The 22,649-nt window shown below is 31.7% G+C and overlaps 2 protein-coding genes across 2 annotated transcripts in view; both read right to left on the bottom strand.

Moving 5' to 3' along the window:
• Window positions 1-251: 251 nt before the first annotated feature.
• Window positions 252-3,655, bottom strand: LOC127732340 (uncharacterized). The gene is made up of 3 exons (XM_052241388.1): window positions 2,169-3,655; window positions 1,710-1,860; window positions 252-1,096 (listed from the first exon to the last, which is right to left on the bottom strand). The coding sequence occupies exons 1-3, from the start codon at window positions 3,120-3,122 to the stop codon at window positions 498-500; spliced, it is 1,704 nt and encodes a 567-aa protein (XP_052097348.1). The 5' UTR covers window positions 3,123-3,655; the 3' UTR covers window positions 252-497.
• Window positions 3,656-5,957: 2,302 nt separating this feature from the next.
• The window catches only part of LOC127732325 (transmembrane 9 superfamily member 4-like), a 36,386-nt gene continuing 19,694 nt past the window's right edge, over window positions 5,958-22,649 (bottom strand). The window contains exons 10-22 of the mRNA XM_052241383.1: window positions 21,608-21,760; window positions 20,981-21,051; window positions 19,341-19,473; window positions 17,615-17,696; window positions 16,465-16,540; window positions 16,058-16,141; window positions 15,669-15,764; window positions 14,735-14,814; window positions 14,001-14,064; window positions 10,966-11,085; window positions 9,815-9,904; window positions 7,145-9,326; window positions 5,958-6,936 (exon numbers count right to left, since the gene is read on the bottom strand). Coding sequence (XP_052097343.1) covers window positions 9,177-9,326; window positions 9,815-9,904; window positions 10,966-11,085; window positions 14,001-14,064; window positions 14,735-14,814; window positions 15,669-15,764; window positions 16,058-16,141; window positions 16,465-16,540; window positions 17,615-17,696; window positions 19,341-19,473; window positions 20,981-21,051; window positions 21,608-21,760 — 1,199 coding nt within the window. The 3' untranslated portion in view covers window positions 5,958-6,936; window positions 7,145-9,176. The remainder of the gene's footprint in view (window positions 6,937-7,144; window positions 9,327-9,814; window positions 9,905-10,965; window positions 11,086-14,000; window positions 14,065-14,734; window positions 14,815-15,668; window positions 15,765-16,057; window positions 16,142-16,464; window positions 16,541-17,614; window positions 17,697-19,340; window positions 19,474-20,980; window positions 21,052-21,607; window positions 21,761-22,649) is intronic.

The following is a 22,649-nucleotide window of genomic DNA, read 5'->3' as shown; positions in this document are numbered from 1 at the left end:
TAAGGCTCAGATTTGTATTTATTTTGTAAAATAACGGTATAAATAGAAATCTCGAATTTCTGTTATTGAAATAAGAAATATTTGTTCAACCAGAAAATAAATAAAATGATGAGTTTATATTCAACAAGGAAAGAAGCGGGAAATATTATGGATTAAATGTACTGTGAAATGATATAAACGACTAATTATTTATGAAACGTACAATTCACGAATTTCTGGAAATATTTGTTTCAATTTATTGTTTGGCGAAAATATATTCACAGTTTATCTACGTCAAATGAAAACTGTAAATAATTAACAATGACTTAACTTGACCACTGTTACATGAATATACAATATTCTGGTATGGATAATATTTCTTTTAATTTAATCCAGTCAAATATAGAGAACCAGTTGCTACATTCACAGCAAAATCACAAATTTTAGCCTACATTCATATTTACTAGTATATGTCTCAGTTGCATTATACAAAAGAATGATTTATTTGACGGAGTTTGTCACTGCACATTTTCTGTTACATCAGTTGTGGCATCATCTTCATCATCATTATCACTATCAGATGCATCTATTGGTTCTACAACAGCAGCAGCGTCACAAACGTTGGCACCCCAATTTCTAACTCCATATGAACTGAGGTTCTGATGTCTGGCAAAACCTCTGAACAACATAATTGTTGCTAGATGCGAACATGCACCAACAACTCTCGAACCGGCTGGACATTTACAATACCCGGCCACAATATTTGATTCTGTGTACCGAATCCACATGGGATAAGACCTTGAAGAAACATGTCTACTTCTAAGTCTTACACGAAGAAGGCGATCTTCATCTTTATGGACTCGAATTTCACAGTCACCGTCTAGGTGTTCTTGCATATAGCTTGAGCTAAGTTTTAGTTGATATGTACCACATGTTATAAACTTTAACTGGTCTTCATCAAGAACAGGAAATTCTTCTAATGCTATTTCATCCGCATTTGTCCATTTTGCCGTTCTCCATTCCAATTTGTTAATTTCAACATATTGTTTTAATTCGTTTATCTGTTTCGATAAGTAAACCATCTTGCAGGCCAGTTGTTCATCTTCAAGACTATTTCCTGGAAAGAGATAATTGAAAGAAGTAAAAGTACATGTGTGGACGCGGCTGTCCAATGCATAAAACACAATTTAAACAAAGTCGTTCAAGCTTGAAATGATGGTCAAAATGAAGAAAATGTTTCATAAGTTTTTGTATTTAAACATATTAACTATAATCATTTGTAGTTGATTTTCCATACATTTTTCCCGACAAGCATGGTTAGATTTGGCAAAATGTCACCAGTGGTGTAATATTTGAGACTGGACCAATTTTAATTAGAATTGTTTGTCAATAAACTGCAACATATCAACCTTGTAAAATTACAGAAACTTGTTGCATTTCTGTTTTACGGAAGGATTTACCAGAAACAATCAAATTATGCCGCTGACAAACAGACAAACAAATTGTAACTTGGATGGAGAGTTGTCTCATTGGCACTCATACCACATCTTCCTATATCTAAGTTTTTGTTTTTCTAATCAGACGTAGGTGAGGCATAACGTAATCTAGATAGCCTTCCATTTCGTATTCCTACCGTTGCATGAGTAGTTTGAGAGTGAAGATGTGCAATTTTGATTTTTCGATATTTTATGTCAAGCTCTTAACCAAGTATAGCTACATGTAGGACATACCTGTTGACAATGGCGGTGAAAACTTGTTTGAAATTGCACACACTATGCAAACATATTCCCCAATATGGGGTATTTGATTGGTTGGTAGGACATTGTCTAGATATCTCCATTGCTTAATCCTTGCATTAGCTGATTCGACAACCCATCTGATCTAAAAATAGAATGTCAATTTTCTTTATAACCAATCACCTTTAATGTGTTTTTATTTTAATTCAAAAAACAAATAATTCACTTGTACTAAGAAGTAACAAAACTTTTTTTTATCATACATCACACTTAGTTCCTCAATGATCAAAATAACTTTGTGTTTCCTTAATTTTTGGTCACAAACTACACTAATCTAATGCATGATTAGTTAACAAAACATGTATAACAATGCATCATGATTAACACCTTAATTTGTTTGAATATAGTCTCATTTTTCTACAAATTGTATTTTATGAATGCTACAATTAATACCTTGGTAACTAATCTACTGTCATTTGCATCCTCAGTTGTCATCTGTTTTTCGCCTTTCTTCATGAAGTGTGGCATTTCTGCTTGGATGCCAAGCTCTTCTAGAGCCTCAATTGAGTCGCGAAATCCTCTATCTACCACGAATACATCATCTTTTTCTACCCATGCTTTGATGTCCTCTATGTTTGATTTGAGCATATGTTTTAAAATTGATGCATCATTATTTTTGGCATCAGCAAAATACCGTCCACAAATTGTCAAGAAGTATCCATCTGTAGTCACAACCACCATCAGTTTCACCAGCGGTCTTCCTTTGTGCATGCTGTACGACCTCCTTTGAAAGCTAAAATTGTTACTTTTTTGGATGTAAATATAAGTCCCATCCAGAACAAGAATAGGTTGATTCCCAGTATTGTTCCCAAGTAATGATTGTGCCAAAGGCCTAGTGTGGTCCTTATTTACATCTTTACGAGATATATGTTGTAATCCAAGATATTCAGGTACAAAATGTGTATACAGTGCCTTTGTAACAGATGATATTGCTCTGCGAATACTTGATTTTGTAATGTTAAATACTGTTGATAAGACTTTATTCGGCAGGCCAGACTTCAGTTTCATCAGAAAAATTCCTAACGACATTCTCATTGTTCGAGCTGGTGTATTACGGACAGAATCCTGTATATGTTCACATAGGGAATCAAATTCTGAACAATGCAAACCGGTTAGGTTTATATAATCCTCATCTCTAAGAGTTTTACCATCAAAATCAATGCGTTTAGCATCGCTATTTAACGCATACTGCCGGACACGTGTCAGTAAGTCTAAGATATCACTTCTGTTCATGTAGGTGAGATCTGTTGTTTGTATTTTAGCGAAAGATTCTTCTGATAAGTAACCATTCCTTATATGTGCAGGACAGCAGCAGTTACCTTCAGGAATTAAAACTTCATTAGACATAAATGCGGAGAATCTTGCAGAAGGTGGGACAACTACTAATTTTGGTCCTGGTTTTTTACACAAGCAACAATAAGCATGACTCTTAGATGTACTTTTGATGTTTAATTTCACTGATGGTGTTTGTTTCTGTCTGTGACTTTGGGCAAAACTGATCTCCAGTGACTTTTACATTTGTGGTAGCTTTTGTTTTCTCTTTTGCATTATAATAAAGATGTCGACACTTGTTACACAAAATGTCACTCGGTGTTGCATCTAGCATGAATTCCTTCTTAAAATTTTCCTTATTTCTGATGATGTGCATTTTTTTCTGTCATTTGGTTTTGTTTTCTTTCTACATAAACAACAATGATACGTTTTCGGACCACTGCCCAGCATTCTACAACAAAAAGTAGACCTGCAAGATAACATAAAGATAAATTTGAAATTACGTATACACAATGTTTCAAAACACCCGAAGTGGACAGAAGCAAAACGACTATAAGGATACACTGACAAACAGACAGACGTGATGACATTCCAGTAGGTTTCCACAATAAGTTTTTGTGTCAATAAAATATATTATACTGTCATCGTAAATATTAATTTCAATAAGGGTAAACAATTACAGTTAGAAAATTCATAAATTAAAAAAAAGAAAAAAAATATCAATTGTTTGCAATTGGTTCTACCACTTTTAAAACATAAGTGACTGGTATGGATCAGAAAGACCAATAATTTATTTTCTCTGATTCAGTTGCGAAAGACTAATAGCTATAATATATCATGCTATAAGTGACCGTGATTGTGTGTTTGAAATGGGGAAAAAAATATATTTGCGAAAAATAAACATAGTTGTAGATGCATATGGGCAAATTAAGTGAAAGCGATTTAAAAAAAGATTGTTAAGTCTATGTTTTGGGTCAGGGAACCCCAAAAAATCACTCTGATCAATAATGAATTTAAAAGGGTTTACAAATAATGAAATAACAGGTTTACAACTATATACCCTGTAGAATCTGTGAAAGTTAAGGTTGATTTCTGTCAAGTTGTAATCAGGAAGTCAGTATTGTTTATTGTTTAGAACTTAAATTATTTAAAATCAAAATCTTTATCTGATGAAAAACACAAAAATAAGTATGCGGTGGGGTTCGAACTAATCTGTCAAAAATTACAGAATTAAAGAGCAACGCACTAACAGATTGAGCTATCACAACAACAGTAACATCGTAATTAAAATTGTATAAGTAGTGTATTTCAAAAATTGATAACAGTAGACCGTACGATGACAAGTTTATTTATTTATGATGAAATGAAATGTAATATTCTAATAGTATTACACATCAAAGTTTACTGTAAGGTCATTTACAACAGGACTCATCAGCTACATGTAGCCTACAGGCCTATAAATGTGGTAGAACTTTTGTCTGTTTTTCTTTTCTCCTGACGTCGGAGACCGGAGAGATGCAATTTTAATCAAAATCTAGAATTGATTTAGAGTGTCACTTTGAAACTATATTCATATTTGTTCTATTTGGAATGGGAAAGTAACTCAAATTCAACAAAGTTTCATTCCCGTTCAACGCTGTATTCCTTGGAGGATACACCGATCTTTGTGAGTGAAGCCGTCTTACTTAGCGGCGACCTGTCATATCAAGACACCTCTTTTATAAACTGTCGTTATTCTTATTTTCATGATTATATTTCCAACATATGTACTTACTTCAGATTTCTTTTCCTTCTTTGTTCCTTGCAATATTATACATGTTATTCACATCGGTCGTTACTGTTGTGTATCATTCTGACTGGATATCGCTGGTCGTCTGCAACTTGATTTTTTCTGACTTTTTTGTACTAGCGTCAAGAATTGTTTTTTTTTCAATTTATGTTTAGTTTTATTAACATTTTATATAAAAAAAAAATAAATGCGATAACTTTGTATGGGATTAAATTATTTATTGCACTTTCCGGATACATCGGCAATTCCTTTAAAGTCGATTTTCACTTTGGCCGCCACCCACGATCTAAAATGTCTTTATGTTTTTAATTAGACAAATGAATGAATATTAATATAATTTTAAAAATTTGTGGATTGTGAGTGGCGGCCAACGTAAAAATTGCCAAGTTTGGCGGGAGAATCCACCAAAAATGTCTTTTCCATAATCGTACCAGATTTTAGACACTTAATTGGCCATAGAAGAATTGCAATAAAACGGAAAAAACATCATATCGATAACAGAAATATATCTAGCTATCTTTCGGGGAGAAATGGAAGTCCATCGTTGAATTTTAAAAAATGGCATATTACAGGGCCGTATTTGATGCTTCGTGAACCTTGTCCTTTAACTATAAAAGAGAAAAATCTTAAAACAAAACCTCAACATTGACTAATGAACCATAAAAATGATAATGGACATATGACAGAATTTTTGTAACATGTTTTTAAGTATGAAGAAACAAAGTATTCTACACGTAGAAATATCAAACATTACACAAATAGTTTACACCATCGCCTCATAGGCATCACTATGTCTCTCTCACATTTGGAAACTTCATCACAGACAGGACAATAACCATTAATATATTTTTGTGATTAAAAAATATAGAAGGTGTAAAACCAAATATGGTTTGAAGTCATTTTTTTTACTTTCTTTTACAACAAACATAAACTGTAGGAAATTTTACAAAATGACAGATAGATGGGACTACAAACAAAACCAAGATATTGTTCAATAAATTAATGTTCCCTGAATAAATTCTGGGTCATTATTTCAGCTGCCAATAATCAGAAAACGTTTTATCAGTTAAACTGACTTCTACTTTTTGGTTTTACTCAAGAAACCTTCAGAATTAACAACAAAATGTAATAAGTCTTTAATATTTTACAATCAGATTCATAATATAACAAATATCAATCATATATTCCTCAAACATACAAAATATAACTTAAATCCTCAATACAACATGCATGACTATCTTACATAGACAAATACATGGCACAAATGGAATGTGATTTTCTTACATCTATAGACGTGTACTTGTAACTTTGTTTATCCTTATACTTTCTTGTATAAACATGTTAGGTAAATAAATCTATATGCTCTCTAGAAACATTTTGAAAATATGTCTTTATCCATTTTCATGGGTACCAATTTTTGCAGATTGAAGAAAAATTGTATTTTCCGGGATGTTTGATTTCGTGGTTTTTGCACTAAGTCTACAAATAGTGTTTTTATTGGTTTTGTCTTTAAGTTTTTTTACATATTATTCTGTCCTTGATAAATATTGCTTTACAGAAGGCATAACAAAATGAATTGTTAGAAAGTTTATCAAAAACTGAAAATTTAGAACAGATTGTCCAAAAAACAAACTTTACAACAGGTGTACTAGTGAAAAAAAATGTTTTATTATGTCTTGAAAAATTAATTTTTCCTTATAGTGCAAGGTAGCGCTAATTCACATCTGTGCCATAAATAAATAAAAATAACATTCATAAAGATGTCAATTTTTTGTCATGAAGATATCTGTTAAATAATTGCTATCTATAGTTTTATAACTTAAGAGTTCTACTGTTAATGTTCTACACGAAAAAATCATTTAAATTTCATGTATTCAATATACTATGGGCACATAATTCACAAGAAACTAATAGCACCATTATAGTCTATTGAAAAAAATTCTGCATATGCATATGGAGGTTATACCACTTAAATTTCCCTACTTAATACAAATGTTATTGCAAACAGGCAACTCTGTTTAAATTAATTCACAAGTTATCTTAGATCTTTTATCATACAAGATAAGACTTATAAGCTGCTTTGATTTCAAAAGATATGAGCTTACTGTAAATTCAGAAATTATTGCGTGCATTTATTATTGCGATTTTTCAAAAATGGACAAGAATGCGAGTTTAATTATTGCGATTTTAGAAAAATCTACATACAGATCTATAGTTTAGTCTTCAAATGCGAGTTCTTATTATTGCGATGCTCACCGAGTCGCATTATTCGCATTAATAAAAACCTCGCAATAATTTCTGAATTTACAGTATTAAAAACTATTGTAACATTCTAATAAAAAAAACTGCTGTCAATAAAATTTGCACCAAGAAGAGTCAGCCTGCTACAATGAACACGAAATTACTTAAATAGAAATAACAATATTAGTATCCCAAACTCACATTCTACACCTTTCAAAACAAGAAAACAATGCATCAGTTTCATGCACTGTACACAATTACACAATGGAGGTCCACTTCAATAGCACATTCAACAAAAATTTGGTTATTTTACCTGCCAACCTTGCCAGACAGTTGGATCAAGCATACAAATAAAATAAGACACTGGCAGACATTGACATGAGTTTAATTCTAGTTATATGTTAAGCATACTGACATTTGATTGGACATTGTAATCGGTTATTTTCATTAGCAAAGCATGAGCAAACTTCCTTACAAAACATGGTAAGCAAACTAGCCAGACTGTTGTTGGACATGCCATTGCAGATAAACTCTAAAGAATGCAACAATATTATCTGATCAATGTAAGTACATACATCCCCTTTCAACAAACTTATAGGACATTATGATCCCCTCATATATGATATATATATACAAATAATACCCACATTTTACAATCAATAATTTCCACCTTCAAACCAATATCTTAAATGATGGATGTTTGTTATTACTCTAAAATACTTTAAAAAACTAAAGGCATGAAACGTTAGTGATATAATGGATTTCACACAGACACAAGTTATATACCATACAAGCATAAGTTTATTGGGAACTAGCAATTTCTAAAATAATTTCTAATCAAGCAAACACGTGTTGGCAGCACATATTACAATATCAAAACCATATAGACAGTGAAACAAGTCTTAACCAAACACATTTGAAACTTTTGTTCTGATAAGACAGGTGTTCTGTTTACACAGGTTATATTACAAGATAATATCCTCTGTACGTCCTGTTACAAGAGCTCAGTGAAGAGAGGTATTGTTTATGCAGGGTTTGGCTAAGACAAGATCCATTATGAGTATGGATTCACATTCATGTATTGTTTTTTAAAAACATGGCCAATAACAAACACCAGAATATTCCAAATATAAACTCCTTGAATGAAAAACATACAAAATCAGAACACATCAGCTTAGACATAAAAAAAGATGAAGAGAAAATGATTTCATAAAAAAAATGTTAGTCCAGTAAGTCACAAAATAGAAATTGGTAGTTAGAAATCAATAGACAACCAATCAAAACTGGTTAAAAAGTTCAGTAATATGAAGAACACATTTCTACCAAATCATACAAAAATTCATTATTTCTATAAAAGAGAGAAAACAGAAAAAGCAATTTCCATCCAAGAACTAATTTGTACCTGACATTATGGGGCACTCTACAATGCCAGTAAATGTTCATCCTTGTCAGTTCATCAGCAAGTATGTTCAACTTTGATTGCAAGTGTTCCACCTTGTACAAAGGAGTTTCATAATTATCACAGATATTAGTTAAACAAATATATTACCAAGTCATTCATTTTTATACAACAGTGTTGACATTTGAAAACAAAGCAGTTCTTTAAAAATACCGGGAACATAAAAGAATTCATATGGAAGTCACTGGATAAAATATAAATTTTAATCCACTCAATAATTTTATATCTGCTTTGAAATCCAATTTCAATTATTTTTTACTACTAAAATGTTTTTTGTGTTTATGCATCAGATACATATCATATGTCTAAAAATTAAGTTAAATTACAAATGAAATGTGACAATGAAAATTAAATCAATATAAATGTACACATTATAGTTTACAATAACCCAAGTATTATTCTCCACATAGAAAAAGGCTTTAACTGTATATGCAATACAACATATACAGTATACTTTTAATTCCAAGCAGTTTCTATGTTGATGATTATTACCACAACTTCCTACATATCTCAGTCTTTGTTCAAGAATACTCTAGACTGGTAATCAGTTCTTTCTTCTCGACACATTTCCCATTTTATATTTAAACTCCTTGACAGTCTATATAGAACTCCTACATAGAATACTAACATATTCCAAACATTAATCTATTTTAATTGCCCCGTAGATTTTCCTAATGAAGAAATATGCAGCATAGAATCCTATTGTTCCAGTTAAGATCCAGAAAGTTACAACCATCAAAAATGTGTAGCCAAAGTACAGTAATGTAGGTATGAATTCTGTAATCTCTAACTGTAATACAAAATAAAACATTTATCAATTAGGGATAAAAGCATTCAAATAAAACAACACATAAGTTCTCTTCCTAAATATTCAGCAATTCTTACATACATTCTTCAGTATAACTTTTAATAGTATACTTTTAAATTTGTCAAGCTGCAGCTTTATAAGGACCAATTAATCTAGAAACTTTTCTACAACTTCATGTCACAATGAATGACATGTTCCAGTCAGTCTCAAGTCATGAGCAAATATTATATAAAGGTGAACCCAATCTTCAGGCGTGTAATTGCATTTTTTTCTTTTAAGCAATCTCGATACTCTGCAAATCAATCTGACGCTTAAGAAAGTATGCAAAGTATTGACCGCAAATAAAACTGAACCAAATGGAAAGTTTTTTTTTTTTTCAAATGATACCATTTTTTCAGATTTAAATCAAAATATAATAGTGTAGTCATTGTATTAAAGCAAACTTATCACTAATAGTACATTTATCTTACCTTTGTATAGAAATAAAATACAGAGTATGCTAATACATAAATAGCTGAACCACCTGACACAATGAAGGATCTCCACCACCAATGGTAGTCCTGTAAAAAATAGGATAAAATACAGAGTATGCTAATACATAAATAGCTGAACCACCTGACACAATGAAGGATCTCCACCACCAATGGTAGTCCTGTAAAAAATACATAAATAGCTGAACCACCTGACACAATGAAGGATCTCAACCACCAATGGTAGTCCTGTAAAAAATAGGATTATGTCACAAGTCAATTGAAAAAGTTATAAGAGATGGTACAGCTTTTAAAACTAGAAAGTCAACAGTATTTCAGACTAGCGTGTTTATAATAAATTTCATGGTAATAATTTTTTTTCCAGAAATGGACTGCTTTATGCATTTAAATGTCTGAGTCTGTAGTTCAGTGGTTGTCTTTGGTTCATGTCTGTAGATTTGTTTTTCGTAAATTGTTTTGTTATATATTGGGCTGTTTGATTTCTTGTTTGAATTGATTCATATTTTTGATGTATGGGCCTTTTATAGCCGACTATATGGTAAGGGTCTTTCTCATTGTTGAAGGCCGTACAATGGCCTATAATTGCTTATATGCTCTTCATCTGAACTCTGGTGGATAGTTGTCTTATTGCCAATCAAACCACAGTTTTATACTGACAGCATTGTTTGGTTTCTTTGAATTAAATAAGACAACAAAATTTCTAAATAAGGAATTTTCCTAAATATTCTTAAAAAAAACAGCAACAGTAAAATGTCAACTCGGTTAGTTTAATTATAAAAAGGTGATCTTTTATTGAAAAATGAGCTTCAAAATTTATTTATCTTGTATAGATTTTACAGGTCTTCACAAAAACTTACAGATAGAAATTGGTAATACATGTGAGAACATTATTTAAATCAACCATTTTCAGAAAATAAAAATGAAATCACCTAAACCTTAAACCTGTTTTTGTTTTTTTCCACAAAACTGTGTTAAATTTGGTTAAAAAATGAAAACAACATGTTAAAAATTTCATTCTAATTATATTCAATTCAATTATCTCCCCTGAATTGAACACACATATACACAAAAGTTATCTCCCATGGCTATTTTGCATTTTGTGAGCCTACACAAGGATTATTCATACTAACCTCCCCACACAGCTGGAAATATGACATAACAATGGAAATCTGTGATACTGAGATTACAAGGATTATAAATACTAAGAACAGGAAACCAAACAGGTAGTAAAATTGATTCTCCCAGATTGCCTGAAAATACACAAAATTGTATAAGTATAAACAGTTGTCCAATGTATTCAAAAACTAACAGTGCAGGACTTTCTTAAAGTGTATATTCATTTGATGAAACCAGGTTATATTTTTAAAGAAATATATGTATCAACAATATGCATGTATAATTTTGGATTAATATGGATTTGATAAAAGGTCCTAAATGCCATAAGCATTTGAAGTAAGACATATAAAATTAGAGAACCTTAGTGAGCGCGCTCACATACCCCACGTCCCAACATTGTCACTGGAGAAATAAAATAACTGTAAGACAAAAAAATTGAATCATAATTTCCTGTCGATATGCACATCTACATAGTATGTCCTTATTATCTACAAAGTTTCATGAAATTCTGTTGTGTGGTTTCAGAGGATTTGTGATGACAAACTGTTGCAGAGGTATATTGAAGCAAATAAGTTCAAAGGGGCGTAACTCCTAGAAAAAAAATTGAATCATAATTTCCTGTCAATATGCACATCTACCTAGTATGTCCTTATTATCTACAAAGTTTCATGAAATTCTGTTGTGTGGTTTCAGAGGAGTTGAGATGACAAACTGTTGCAGAGGTATATTGAAGCAAATAAGTTCAAAGGGGCGTAACTCCTAGAAAAAAAATTGAATCATAATTTCCTGTCAATATGCACATCTACCTAGTATGTCCTTATTATCTACAAAGTTTCATGAAATTCTGTTGTGGGGTTTCAGAGGAGTTGCGATGACAAACTGTTGCAGAGGTATATTGAAGCAAATAAGTTCAAAGGGGCGTAACTCCATAGAAAAAAAATGGAATCGTAATTTCATGTCGATATGCACATCTACGTAGTATGTCCTTATTATCTGAAAAGGTTTCATGAAATTCTGTTGTGTGGTTTCAGAGGAGTTGCGATGACAAAAGGTTGCAGTAGTATATTGGGCAAATAAGTTCAAAGGGGCGTAACTCCTGGAAAAAAAATGGAATCCTAATTTCCTGTCGATATGCACATCTACATAGTATGTCCTTATTATCTACAAAGATTCATGAAATTTTGTTGTGTGGTTTCCGAGGAGTTGAGATGACAAACTGTTGCAGTAGTACATTAAAGTAAATAAGTTCAAAGGGGCGTAACTCCTGGAAAAAAAATTGAATCGTAATTTCCTGTTGATATGCACATCTACGTAGTATGTCCTTATTATCTGAAAAGGTTTCATGAAATTCTGTTGTGTGGTTTCAGAGGAGTTGCGATGACAAAAGGTTGCAGTAGTATATTGGGCAAATAAGTTCAAAGGGGCGTAACTCCTGGAAAAAAAATGGAATCCTAATTTCCTGTCGATTTGCATATCTACATAGTATGTTCTTATTATCTACAAAGATTCATGAAATTTTGTTGTGTGGTTTCAGAGGAGTTGAGATGACAAACTGTTGCAGTAGTACATTAAAGTAAATAAGTTCAAAGGGGCGTAACTCCTGGAAAAAAAATGGAATCCTAATTTCCTGTCGATTTGCATATCTGCATAGTATGTTCTTATTATCTACAAAGATTCATAAAATTTTGTTGTGTGGTTTCAGAGGAGTTGAGATGACAAACTGTTGCAGTAGTACATTAAAGTAAATAAGTTCAAAGGGGCGTAACTCCTAGAAAAAAAATTGAATCGTAATTTCCTGTCGATATGCACATCTACGTAGTATGTCCTTATTATCTGAAAAGGTTTCATGAAATTCTGTTGTGTGGTTTCAGAGGAGTTGCGATGACAAAAGGTTGCAGTAGTATATTGGGCAAATAAGTTCAAAGGGGCGTAACTCCTGGAAAAAAAATGGAATCCTAATTTCCTGTCGATTTGCATATCTACATAGTATGTTCTTATTATCTACAAAGATTCATGAAATTTTGTTGTGTGGTTTCAGAGGAGTTGAGATGACAAACTGTTGCAGTAGTACATTAAAGTAAATAAGTTCAAAGGGGCGTAACTCCTGGAAAAAAAATGGAATCCTAATTTCCTGTCGATTTGCATATCTACATAGTATGTTCTTATTATCTACAAAGATTCATGAAATTTTGTTGTGTGGTTTCAGAGGAGTTGAGATGACAAACTGTTGCAGTAGTACATTAAAGTAAATAAGTTCAAAGGGGCGTAACTCCTAGAAAAAAAAATTGAATCGTAATTTCCTGTCGATATGCACATCTACGTAGTATGTCCTTATTATCTGAAAAGGTTTCATGAAATTCTGTTGTGTGGTTTCAGAGGAGTTGCGATGACAAAAGGTTGCAGTAGTATATTGGGCAAATAAGTTCAAAGGGGCGTAACTCCTGGAAAAAAAATGGAATCCTAATTTCCTGTCGATATGCATATCTACATAGTATGTTCTTATTATCTACAAAGATTCATGAAATTTTGTTGTGTGGTTTCAGAGGAGTTGAGATGACAAACTGTTGCAGTAGTACATTAAAGTAAATAAGTTCAAAGGGGCGTAACTCCTAGAAAAAAAATTGAATCGTAATTTCCTGTCGATATGCACAACTACATAGTATGTTCTTATTATCTAAAAAGGTTTCGTGAAATTCTGTTGTGTGGTTTGAGAGTAGTTGCAATGACAAGAAACAGGACTGACGGACCAACGGACTGACTGACGGACAGACGGACGGACGGGTCAATAACATTATACCCTCCGCAACTCGTTGCGTGGGGTATAATGAAGTTAAGTACAGCCTTGGTTACGTAGGTCATATAGCTGACTATACAGTTTGAGGGTTTTGCTCCTTGTTGAAGGCCATACTGTGTGTAGCTGCTTAAATCCTCACCATTTGGACTGTGGTGTAAAGTTGTCTCCTTTGTTTTTATAGGTCACAGTATTTTTAGCAGACAATATTTATGTTTAGCCAAGAGAATTTCTTCTTCATTATTACTCTATACTTACTGAGAAAATGAAGAAAAGTTCTATAAACATAGCTCCAAAAGGTAATATTCCTGACATTAATACCCTGAAAAAAAAATCAATACTTTGAAATTCTAAACTGTTTAATTCTGTGAATTACATAACCATGGTAAATTGGTAATGAAATAAATAACTACCCTACGACACTTCTTCAAAAGTACATTTAAAAATAATGTGATAAACTGGGATCTTCTCTTATATGATACATCAATAAAGTCAGTATCTTTCTTAATTTTAGTTTCTTGTGTATGATTTGGAGTTTAGTATGACGTCCATTATCCCTGAACTAGTATACATATTTGTTTAGGGGCCAGATGAAGGACGCCTCCGGGTGTGGGAGTTTCTCGCTGCATTGAAGACCCATTGGTGGCCTTCGGCTGTTGTCTGCTCTATGGTCGGGTTGTTGTCTCTTTGACACATTCCCATTCTCAATTTTAGTAAAATAAATCACTGCAAAAATGGCTAGCAAGAGCAAAAAGAAAAGAAGTATTTTGAAAATGAGTTGATTTAATGTAATATACTGAGTATATGTTAAAAGATGGACTGTTACATCCCAAACTTCTCTAACATCACAGTCTGTCTATTGTTAATGCTGCTGTGTTATGTCAATTCCACAAATAAACATCAAAAACTAGTTTTGTTTCAAATTCTACTCATTTGATAATGATAATGAAGCATAAGATATATGAGTTTATAGCTTATGTTGTAATATTTACCCAATCCAATGATTCATGTACCATTGTTGTTCTGGTACCTGTCGTGGAATCTGATTGGTTCTAACTGGATGTTGATATGGCTGGAAAAACATAATAACAGGAAGTAAACATTTTGATGCTGTTTATGACTTTTTTTGTGATTTTTCCACTACATGTGTATTTTTACATAGTTTTAAACACTTATATATGAATGGGAATATATAAACTAGTAACTCTTTTTAACACAAAATCTTATACCTTCCCCTTCCACCTTTTTCAAATAACAAAGGACAGTAACTCCCATTAAATCAGAACTATCTTATCTGCACTAAACATTGAAATGCATATATCATGAATCATTTTTTGTATATTTTCATTCTATTCTAATGTAACCGTAAGAAGATTTAGCTTCAATTAATTCTCCTAAATATAGAAAAAAAATAAAGTCCATGCACAACCAAAATCTAAATTTAATAAAAAAAAAAAGAAGTTGCACAACTACACAAGACATTAAGAAATTCTGAAAAGGGAAGTAAAGTGTAGGAAATCTGGTGGTGAAATATTAATTCACATGTAGAAATAGCACTATTCATGTTTTCCATTAAAGAGACCCCAGGTATCAATCTGATTAATACTATAATATATGTGCATGACTACTTGATATTAGTTTTGCTTTATTCCTAAGTAAAGTGTTTGGATTTTAGAATGAAAAACTTTGGTGGACAGACAAACAGGACAAAACCAAATTATTTCCCCATATATATGTGAGGAGGGACATTGATTCTACAAAAATAGTGGTAACTTTGCATTTTTCCAAATTTTTATTTTCTAAAAAATTCTTTTCTTCTTTGAAATACTAATAATTCTGCTAACATTCTAATCAAAATTGGCACCTAAAAATTTCAACAAAATGTAGTAAATTTGGCTTTCTTTTCTATCATAAGTTTACAATTACCTGCTTTCTGTACCCAAAGTAGTAGCCCAAAAATACTAAAGGTGTAGAAATACCAAACCACATACACAACAGGGCTAACATGGTTGTAAATGGCAGCTGTGAAAAAAAAAGTCAATAATTATATCAATATGAAAGGAGTAAAATCTTTCATTCCTAGAAAACATTATAATATCTTTATCATTTATTTTTGCAAAGAAAATTATCAAACCAGGAGGTTTCAGCCTTTTTTATGCAATTTTAGTCATTGATACTACTGCTATTATAAAAAACTATAAATCTCGAATAAAGTACACAAAATGTGGAAAGAATATCAATGGTTCATACTATTTAAATCTATGCTTGAACTTTGAAAAGAACTCTCTCCATAACTTGATAATATACAAACTTACAGCTCCCGATGAATGTTTTCCCCAGATGAAAAAGTTCAACAAAAATGTAGTACCAAACATGATTCCTGGATACAAGGTGGCAGTCTAAAATAAAAACATCATAATGATATCAATAAGTTTTTCAAATAAAAAAATCTAGGTACATACATAGTATTTATCTTTATTGTTGGATCGAAGAAAAATTGTATTTTTCGTGGATATTTGATTTCGTGGTTATGTCAAATTTTGCTTACAAACCTATAGAAACTGCATACATCGTTGAATATTCAAATTCATGGTTCACCTAAAGCACGATACTCCAGGCAAAAATTTGTACCCCAGAAATAATATGATTACAAAATATGTTATATCTTATTGATTGGAAACTCTCACATTTGTAAATCACTGCCAGTGGCCTGAATTGTTACCTGTATGGCTGACTTTTTCCACTGTAATCCTTTCATTGTTTTATACAGCCTGGCTGAGAAGAAACCAGCAAAGACACTGTAAAATAAAATAAGTTGAACATCTTTAAAATTTGTTTTAACAAGTTGACAATACAGAGATATGTATGATAATGTTGTGTAAACCAATTAAGATAAAATAGGTTGGAATAAAGTATGCTAAAATCATCTTGTATTTAAAGAATCTAAAAGTATTATCTTAATTGGTTTATACAAGATTCTCATACATATCTCTGGCAGAATACATTTGCTTTCTGCTTAGAATATACAACCTCATTCAATTAATTCTTCAGATTCTTTTATTTATATCCTTATAATTTGTTTGTAAACTAGCAATATTAGATATTTCTAAACCACTTATTCTATAATATTGCATCATTTCATACATGTTCATTTAACATATTGATTTCAATTTACTATTTATTATTTTAAGGAACTAGATCTATAACAATTGATAATTATAGGTTTCATAACGAGTGAGAATTGGATATCCCTTGATATCAACTGGAGTTATTTAATTTCAATATAATAATAAACGAGCCTGTGGCGAGTTCAATATTACTATTCAAATTAAATAACGAGAGTCGATATCAAGCGATAACTAATTCTAAAGAGCTGTTAAACCTATTTTTCTTATGATCAACACTATTATTGTGTTAAATTAGAAATTCGGTGAATTGTTGATCCAGTCTTTTGCACATGTACCAGTATGAATCATATGTCCTTTTCCAATGTCAAACTTCCAACATCAGACAATTGAAAACTTTTTGTTCTCTTCATAATGTAATAAAATTTTACAAATAAAAGATTTCCAGGTGAAAAGTGTGAGTGTTTTGTATATTATTGAAGAAATCAGTATGTCATTACCATGGACGAAATGTACATCATCTTAACCTTTGAAACTTATAAATGACCTAATGAATAGCCAATGGAAATGTCATAATATCGTCTCATGATGCTGGATAAGCTAAACAAATAAACGGTTTTCGTATCATTTTTTCGTATCACATGAGATACATCTGTTCATGCAAGAAATAGATAACAGGCCACAACCATAAGACAACGTTAATTACAAAATTTCTCTTCATAATAAAAAATGAAAAGTATTCATTACCCCATAAAAACAAACAAGAAAATTGCAGCAGTCATTAGGGCTCCTCTTGATGCTGGTGATAACATTCCTAACATGGCAAAAACTACAATAGATAAACAATCAATAAATTGAAGATACAATCAAAGCTTTTACATTAAGTTTAAAAAAACTTTTATCAGTAAGGTAATGTCAATATGAATAAATTGCTTCGCCGAGCGCAGCTGGATATGACCGCAGAGGTCCAACCCTGAACAGTTGGGCTAAAAATGGACGCAATATTCACGCTTGATACAGGTCTGATTTGGATTGTAATTAAATATTTGACACATAAAAGGTTTCTGACACAGAATAACTGTAGTCAAAGACTTTAGAATTGGTTATATGATTTGAATTTATATTCAATTTTTTTCTTTTGTGCAATACACTTTGGTGTTGTGAATTGACACCCTCTCCCCCCACAAAAAAAAATAAAAAAATTTACCCCCCCTTTTTTTTTTGCTTTTGTGCAATACACTATGCTGTTGCGTATTAAACCCCCCCCCCCCCACACACACACACTTTTTTTTGCAAAAAAAATAATATTTGAAAAATTTTTCTTTTTAATTTCTGAAATCTGAAATGAGAAAAAATTGACACCCACAATTTCTTTTAACCCCCCCCCCCTTTTTTTCTCACAAAAAAATTCTTTCCCTCAAGATCTGGTCATAATCTCAATTCAAATTTCCAATGGAGTTTGCAACCATAATTACCCATTTAAATTTACCATAGTGCTAACTTAATCTATTTTATAATAGAATTTAAAATATGGTCTCAAATCTTTCATATGGATTTTTTTGTAAAAAAAAAAAGATGCAACATTTGCAGATATTTTTACTGGTCTTCCTTTATAAATATGCATTTCTTTAAATATATTTTAAAAGCAGTGTAGGGGGGTAATCAAAACGTATTTGGATTACCTCCCTTACACTGCTTTTAAATTGTCTTAATTGTTCATTAACCATTACTTTATACATAATTTAAAAGCAGTGTAAGGGAGGTAATCCAAATGATGTATTTGAATTACCTCCCTTACACTGCTTTAAATTATGTTTTGTACTAAAGTATTTGTCCATTAACCAGGACACCCTTGTTTTTCCCCCTTTTTTACCCCTAATTCCTAAACGTTTTGAGCCATAACCCCCCAAAGCAAATCCTAACCATCCCTTTGTGGTATGGAAACTTGTAGTATAATTTCAGAGCGATCCATACACCGTTCCACAAGTTATTGTCTGGAAACTAGAAAAATTTTTGGCCCCTAGTTCCTTAACTGTTGGTACCATAACCCCCAAAATCAATTCCAACCTTTCTTTTGTGGTATTGAACCTATGGTAAAATTTCATAGAGATCAATTCACTTAAACTAAAGTAATTGTGCGATAACCAATGTGTCTTCGGACTACGATGACGCCAACGCCATACCAATATACGACCGCAAAAAATGTATAAAATCAAATTAACCCAGAAAATAAAGTTCCTTTCTTACCTGATTTTTCTTTAAATAACATATCAAATTGAAATTCTCTTTGATCTTATCATTCTATCATTCAACCAATGTAACACGTGTTACAATTACACAGTACTGGAACTGAAGTAGGGAGATTTTCAGTGTTCAAAGGGGCATAATTCTAAAAAACTTACATTTAACAAAAAAACGGTATAGGGTACTGATTATTGCAAACCAGTGTTTATATGTAACTTGTAAAACTTACATATTGTGATGACTGCCATGGAAAATATCTGTACACCAGCACCAATAAGAGATGACAAAAGCTTGGTGTGTTTTGGTGGTCTGAAAACATCCCCATGAACCAACTTCCAACCAGTTTCTTCTAATGTTTCCTCCTATTTTATAACGAAAAATAAAACATATATCAATACACTGAGCCTTTTATACAAACACTTGATGTGTCTGTATGATATGATTGCCCCAGTCTGCAGCCTTATCACAAAAAGTTGGTCATTCTACACTACTGTATCTGAGAATCAGCTCCAGATCTGGACATTACAAAAAAGTCCAGACACATATAATTTTCATGAATTAAGTCCACATGCCATAATTTTGCCAAAAGTAAGTCAACCAGAAGAAAACACAAACTCGATCTGTATGTCATCATTATACACTAAGGTACCAAAAATCAGATCAATATCTGTAGGCCTATTAATAAAATGCTGGACAGCTGTGAGATTCCAGTATTACAACATGGGTAACACAAAATGCCACGGCCAAATAGTGTCAGGGGCATAAAAATAAAGAATTGAGAATTGAGAATGAAATTGTCCATAAAAATTAAGTCCCAACTTCTGCAATCAAGACTGTCAATAAATTGTCACAACATGTATCAACTCATGAGAGGAAAATCTTTCAGAAATTTTTTATTTATTCAAAAATACTTTTCAATGACTTTAATTCCACTACTTTCTTCAGATGAAATTAAATTAACTCTTTTTCAAGGAGTAACAATACCCAGGGATAACCTTACAGTAAGCCAGGGTTTTTTCTGTGTATTTTGGGAAAAAGGACCCTGGCCAGTTTTGGGAATTTTTTCATGCGCTTTTCAATGAAATTGGGAAAACAGCGAATATACCAGATTTGAGTTTAAGTGTGTTAGTTCATTAAAAGTTATCTTTTATTGTGAAAATAAAGTAAGAAACTTCCAGAATTTTACTGGCCCTTCAAAATTGAGAAGAAATTACCTCTTGGAATTGTAGTTATATGTTTACACTATAAAAACATCTACATGTTATATCAACATTTATTAATGATTTGGAAAATTATTGTCACATTTTATTGGATTTTGACATGAAAATTTATGAACTAAAAGTAATTTTGAGTTTCTGTATAAATTATTTCCTGCTTTTCCTTGTTTTCCCATATATCTTTTGGTTTTCAATTCTAGTGTTTATATTTCATCATCAACATGTATTTTGTCACCTGCCTGGAATTATTATTTTTTATTGTATTTGATCGGCAAACCCGGAATTACCCTTATCCGTCCCCGGAATTGACCCGGTATTGTAATTGTCTTCATTTCCGGTTTATGGCATCCATTGTTTTTCAATGTTGTTTTTGTCAGTCATATACGATTTTACTCGGATTTACACATTACTTGTTGGCGATTTTCGGCATAAAGCTAGCGGTTGAACAAAATGAACATTGCTGTCATGAATAATAAAGATGAAAATAAATTTTGAGATCGTTTGGGAATTTTGCTCCCAAAATTGGGAAAAATGTAGGGTATTTGCCATTGGGAATGGGTCCGAATACTGGACCCTGTGGAATGCTAGAAAAATCCATGTAAGCATATGGTAAATTTACATTTAATAAGTATTATATCTTTGCAAAACTTACCAAATCATCTTCTCTGTTGTATTTTGCAATATCCTTTCTCAATGTTCTCACCATGATCATAGTCAAAATACCTGCAATTCGAATAAATATATATTCATAGTCTAACCTTGTAACAAACAATTTTTACAAGGAGTTTAAAAGATATCTTGATAGATATGAGTAATATATTCTTCAAATGAGCCGCCTTTTCCCCCAGTCTTCACATTATTCCCTGTGGTTACCTAAATGTAGGTATTATTTCAGTATTTTACAATGAGATTGTAAGACATTTTATGACAGTATTTATTAATTTTGTTCGCACATTATAGATTTGTTATTTGTTTATTTTTTCCAGTATAAGTTTTCTTCAATGCACAGATGTAGGGTGATCATTATATTGTAAAGGTTTCTGCTCAAATGATATCATGGACCATTTCAAATTGGAAAGAGGTGTGATCTTTTTCTCCATGTTGGTCCTTTGAGATTTGAGATGAACAGCAATAGCAGTGTTTGTTCTTTTGATTTTGCTATGACATAATACACCATATGCTGTTTTTTTTTTCCTTCTATATGACAAAATAGTTCACAATGTAATAATTGTTTCATAAACCGATTTTTTTATTTGAGATATGAATAGGGTTTGTTTACCTGACAGAAATATGACAACAACAACAGAATTGATGATAGAGAACCAATGAATCTGTACATCACTCATTGTTAGGTAGATATCCCATCTAGAAGCCCAACGAATATCACTTTGGTGCCATTCAACTTCATAGGTAAACAAAATCTCAGTTGGACCTGCAATGGATAACATCAGATCAGTTTTAAAAAGTACATTTATCTTCAATTATGATTAACTTTTGTTTTATGTCAATTTTTAGTTTTAAAATTTCAATACTTTCTGAATGCTTTTTTCATGTTACTTGCATCATTTTAAAAGTTAAAATGTTACAGAATCCATATCTTGACCAATTTAAATAAAATTCCATAAACTGCTCTTGCATTATTCTATTTTTAATAATATTTATAATAAGATTTCTACTCATTATCTAGGTGTCCATACTATATATCCTGTATATTACTGAGCCAGTATTATTTAGGTGACCATACTATATATCCTGTATATCACTGAGCCAGCATTATTTAGGTGACCATACTATATATCCTGTATATTGCTGAGTCGGTATTATTTAGGTGTCCATACTATATATCCTGTATATTACTGAGTCGGTATTATTTAGGTGACCATACTATATATCCTGTATATTACTGAGTCGGTATTATTTAGGTGACCATACTATATATCCTGTATATTGCTGAGTCGGTATTATTTAGGTGACCATACTATATATCCTGTATATTGCTGAGTCAGTATTATTTAGGTGACCATACTATATATCCTGTATATTACTGAGTCGTTATTATTTAGGTGTCCATACTATATATCCTGTATAGTGCTGAGTCGGTATTATTTAGGTGACCATACTATATATCCTGTATATTACTGAGTCGGTATTATTTAGGTGACCATATTATATATCCTGTATATTACTGAGCCGGAATTATTTAGGTGTCCATACTATATATCCTGTATATTGCTGAGCCGGTATTATTTAGGTGACCATACTATATATCCTGTATATTACTGAGCCAGTATTATTTAGGTGACCATACTATATATCCTGTA

The sequence above is a fragment of the Mytilus californianus genome, unplaced genomic scaffold, assembly GCF_021869535.1.
Source record: "Mytilus californianus isolate M0D057914Y unplaced genomic scaffold, xbMytCali1.0.p SCAF_1, whole genome shotgun sequence".
NCBI classification, from domain to species: domain Eukaryota; kingdom Metazoa; phylum Mollusca; class Bivalvia; order Mytilida; family Mytilidae; genus Mytilus; species Mytilus californianus.
Note: the sequence above shows the minus strand (reverse complement) of the source record. Positions and strands in the feature narration are given on the sequence as shown.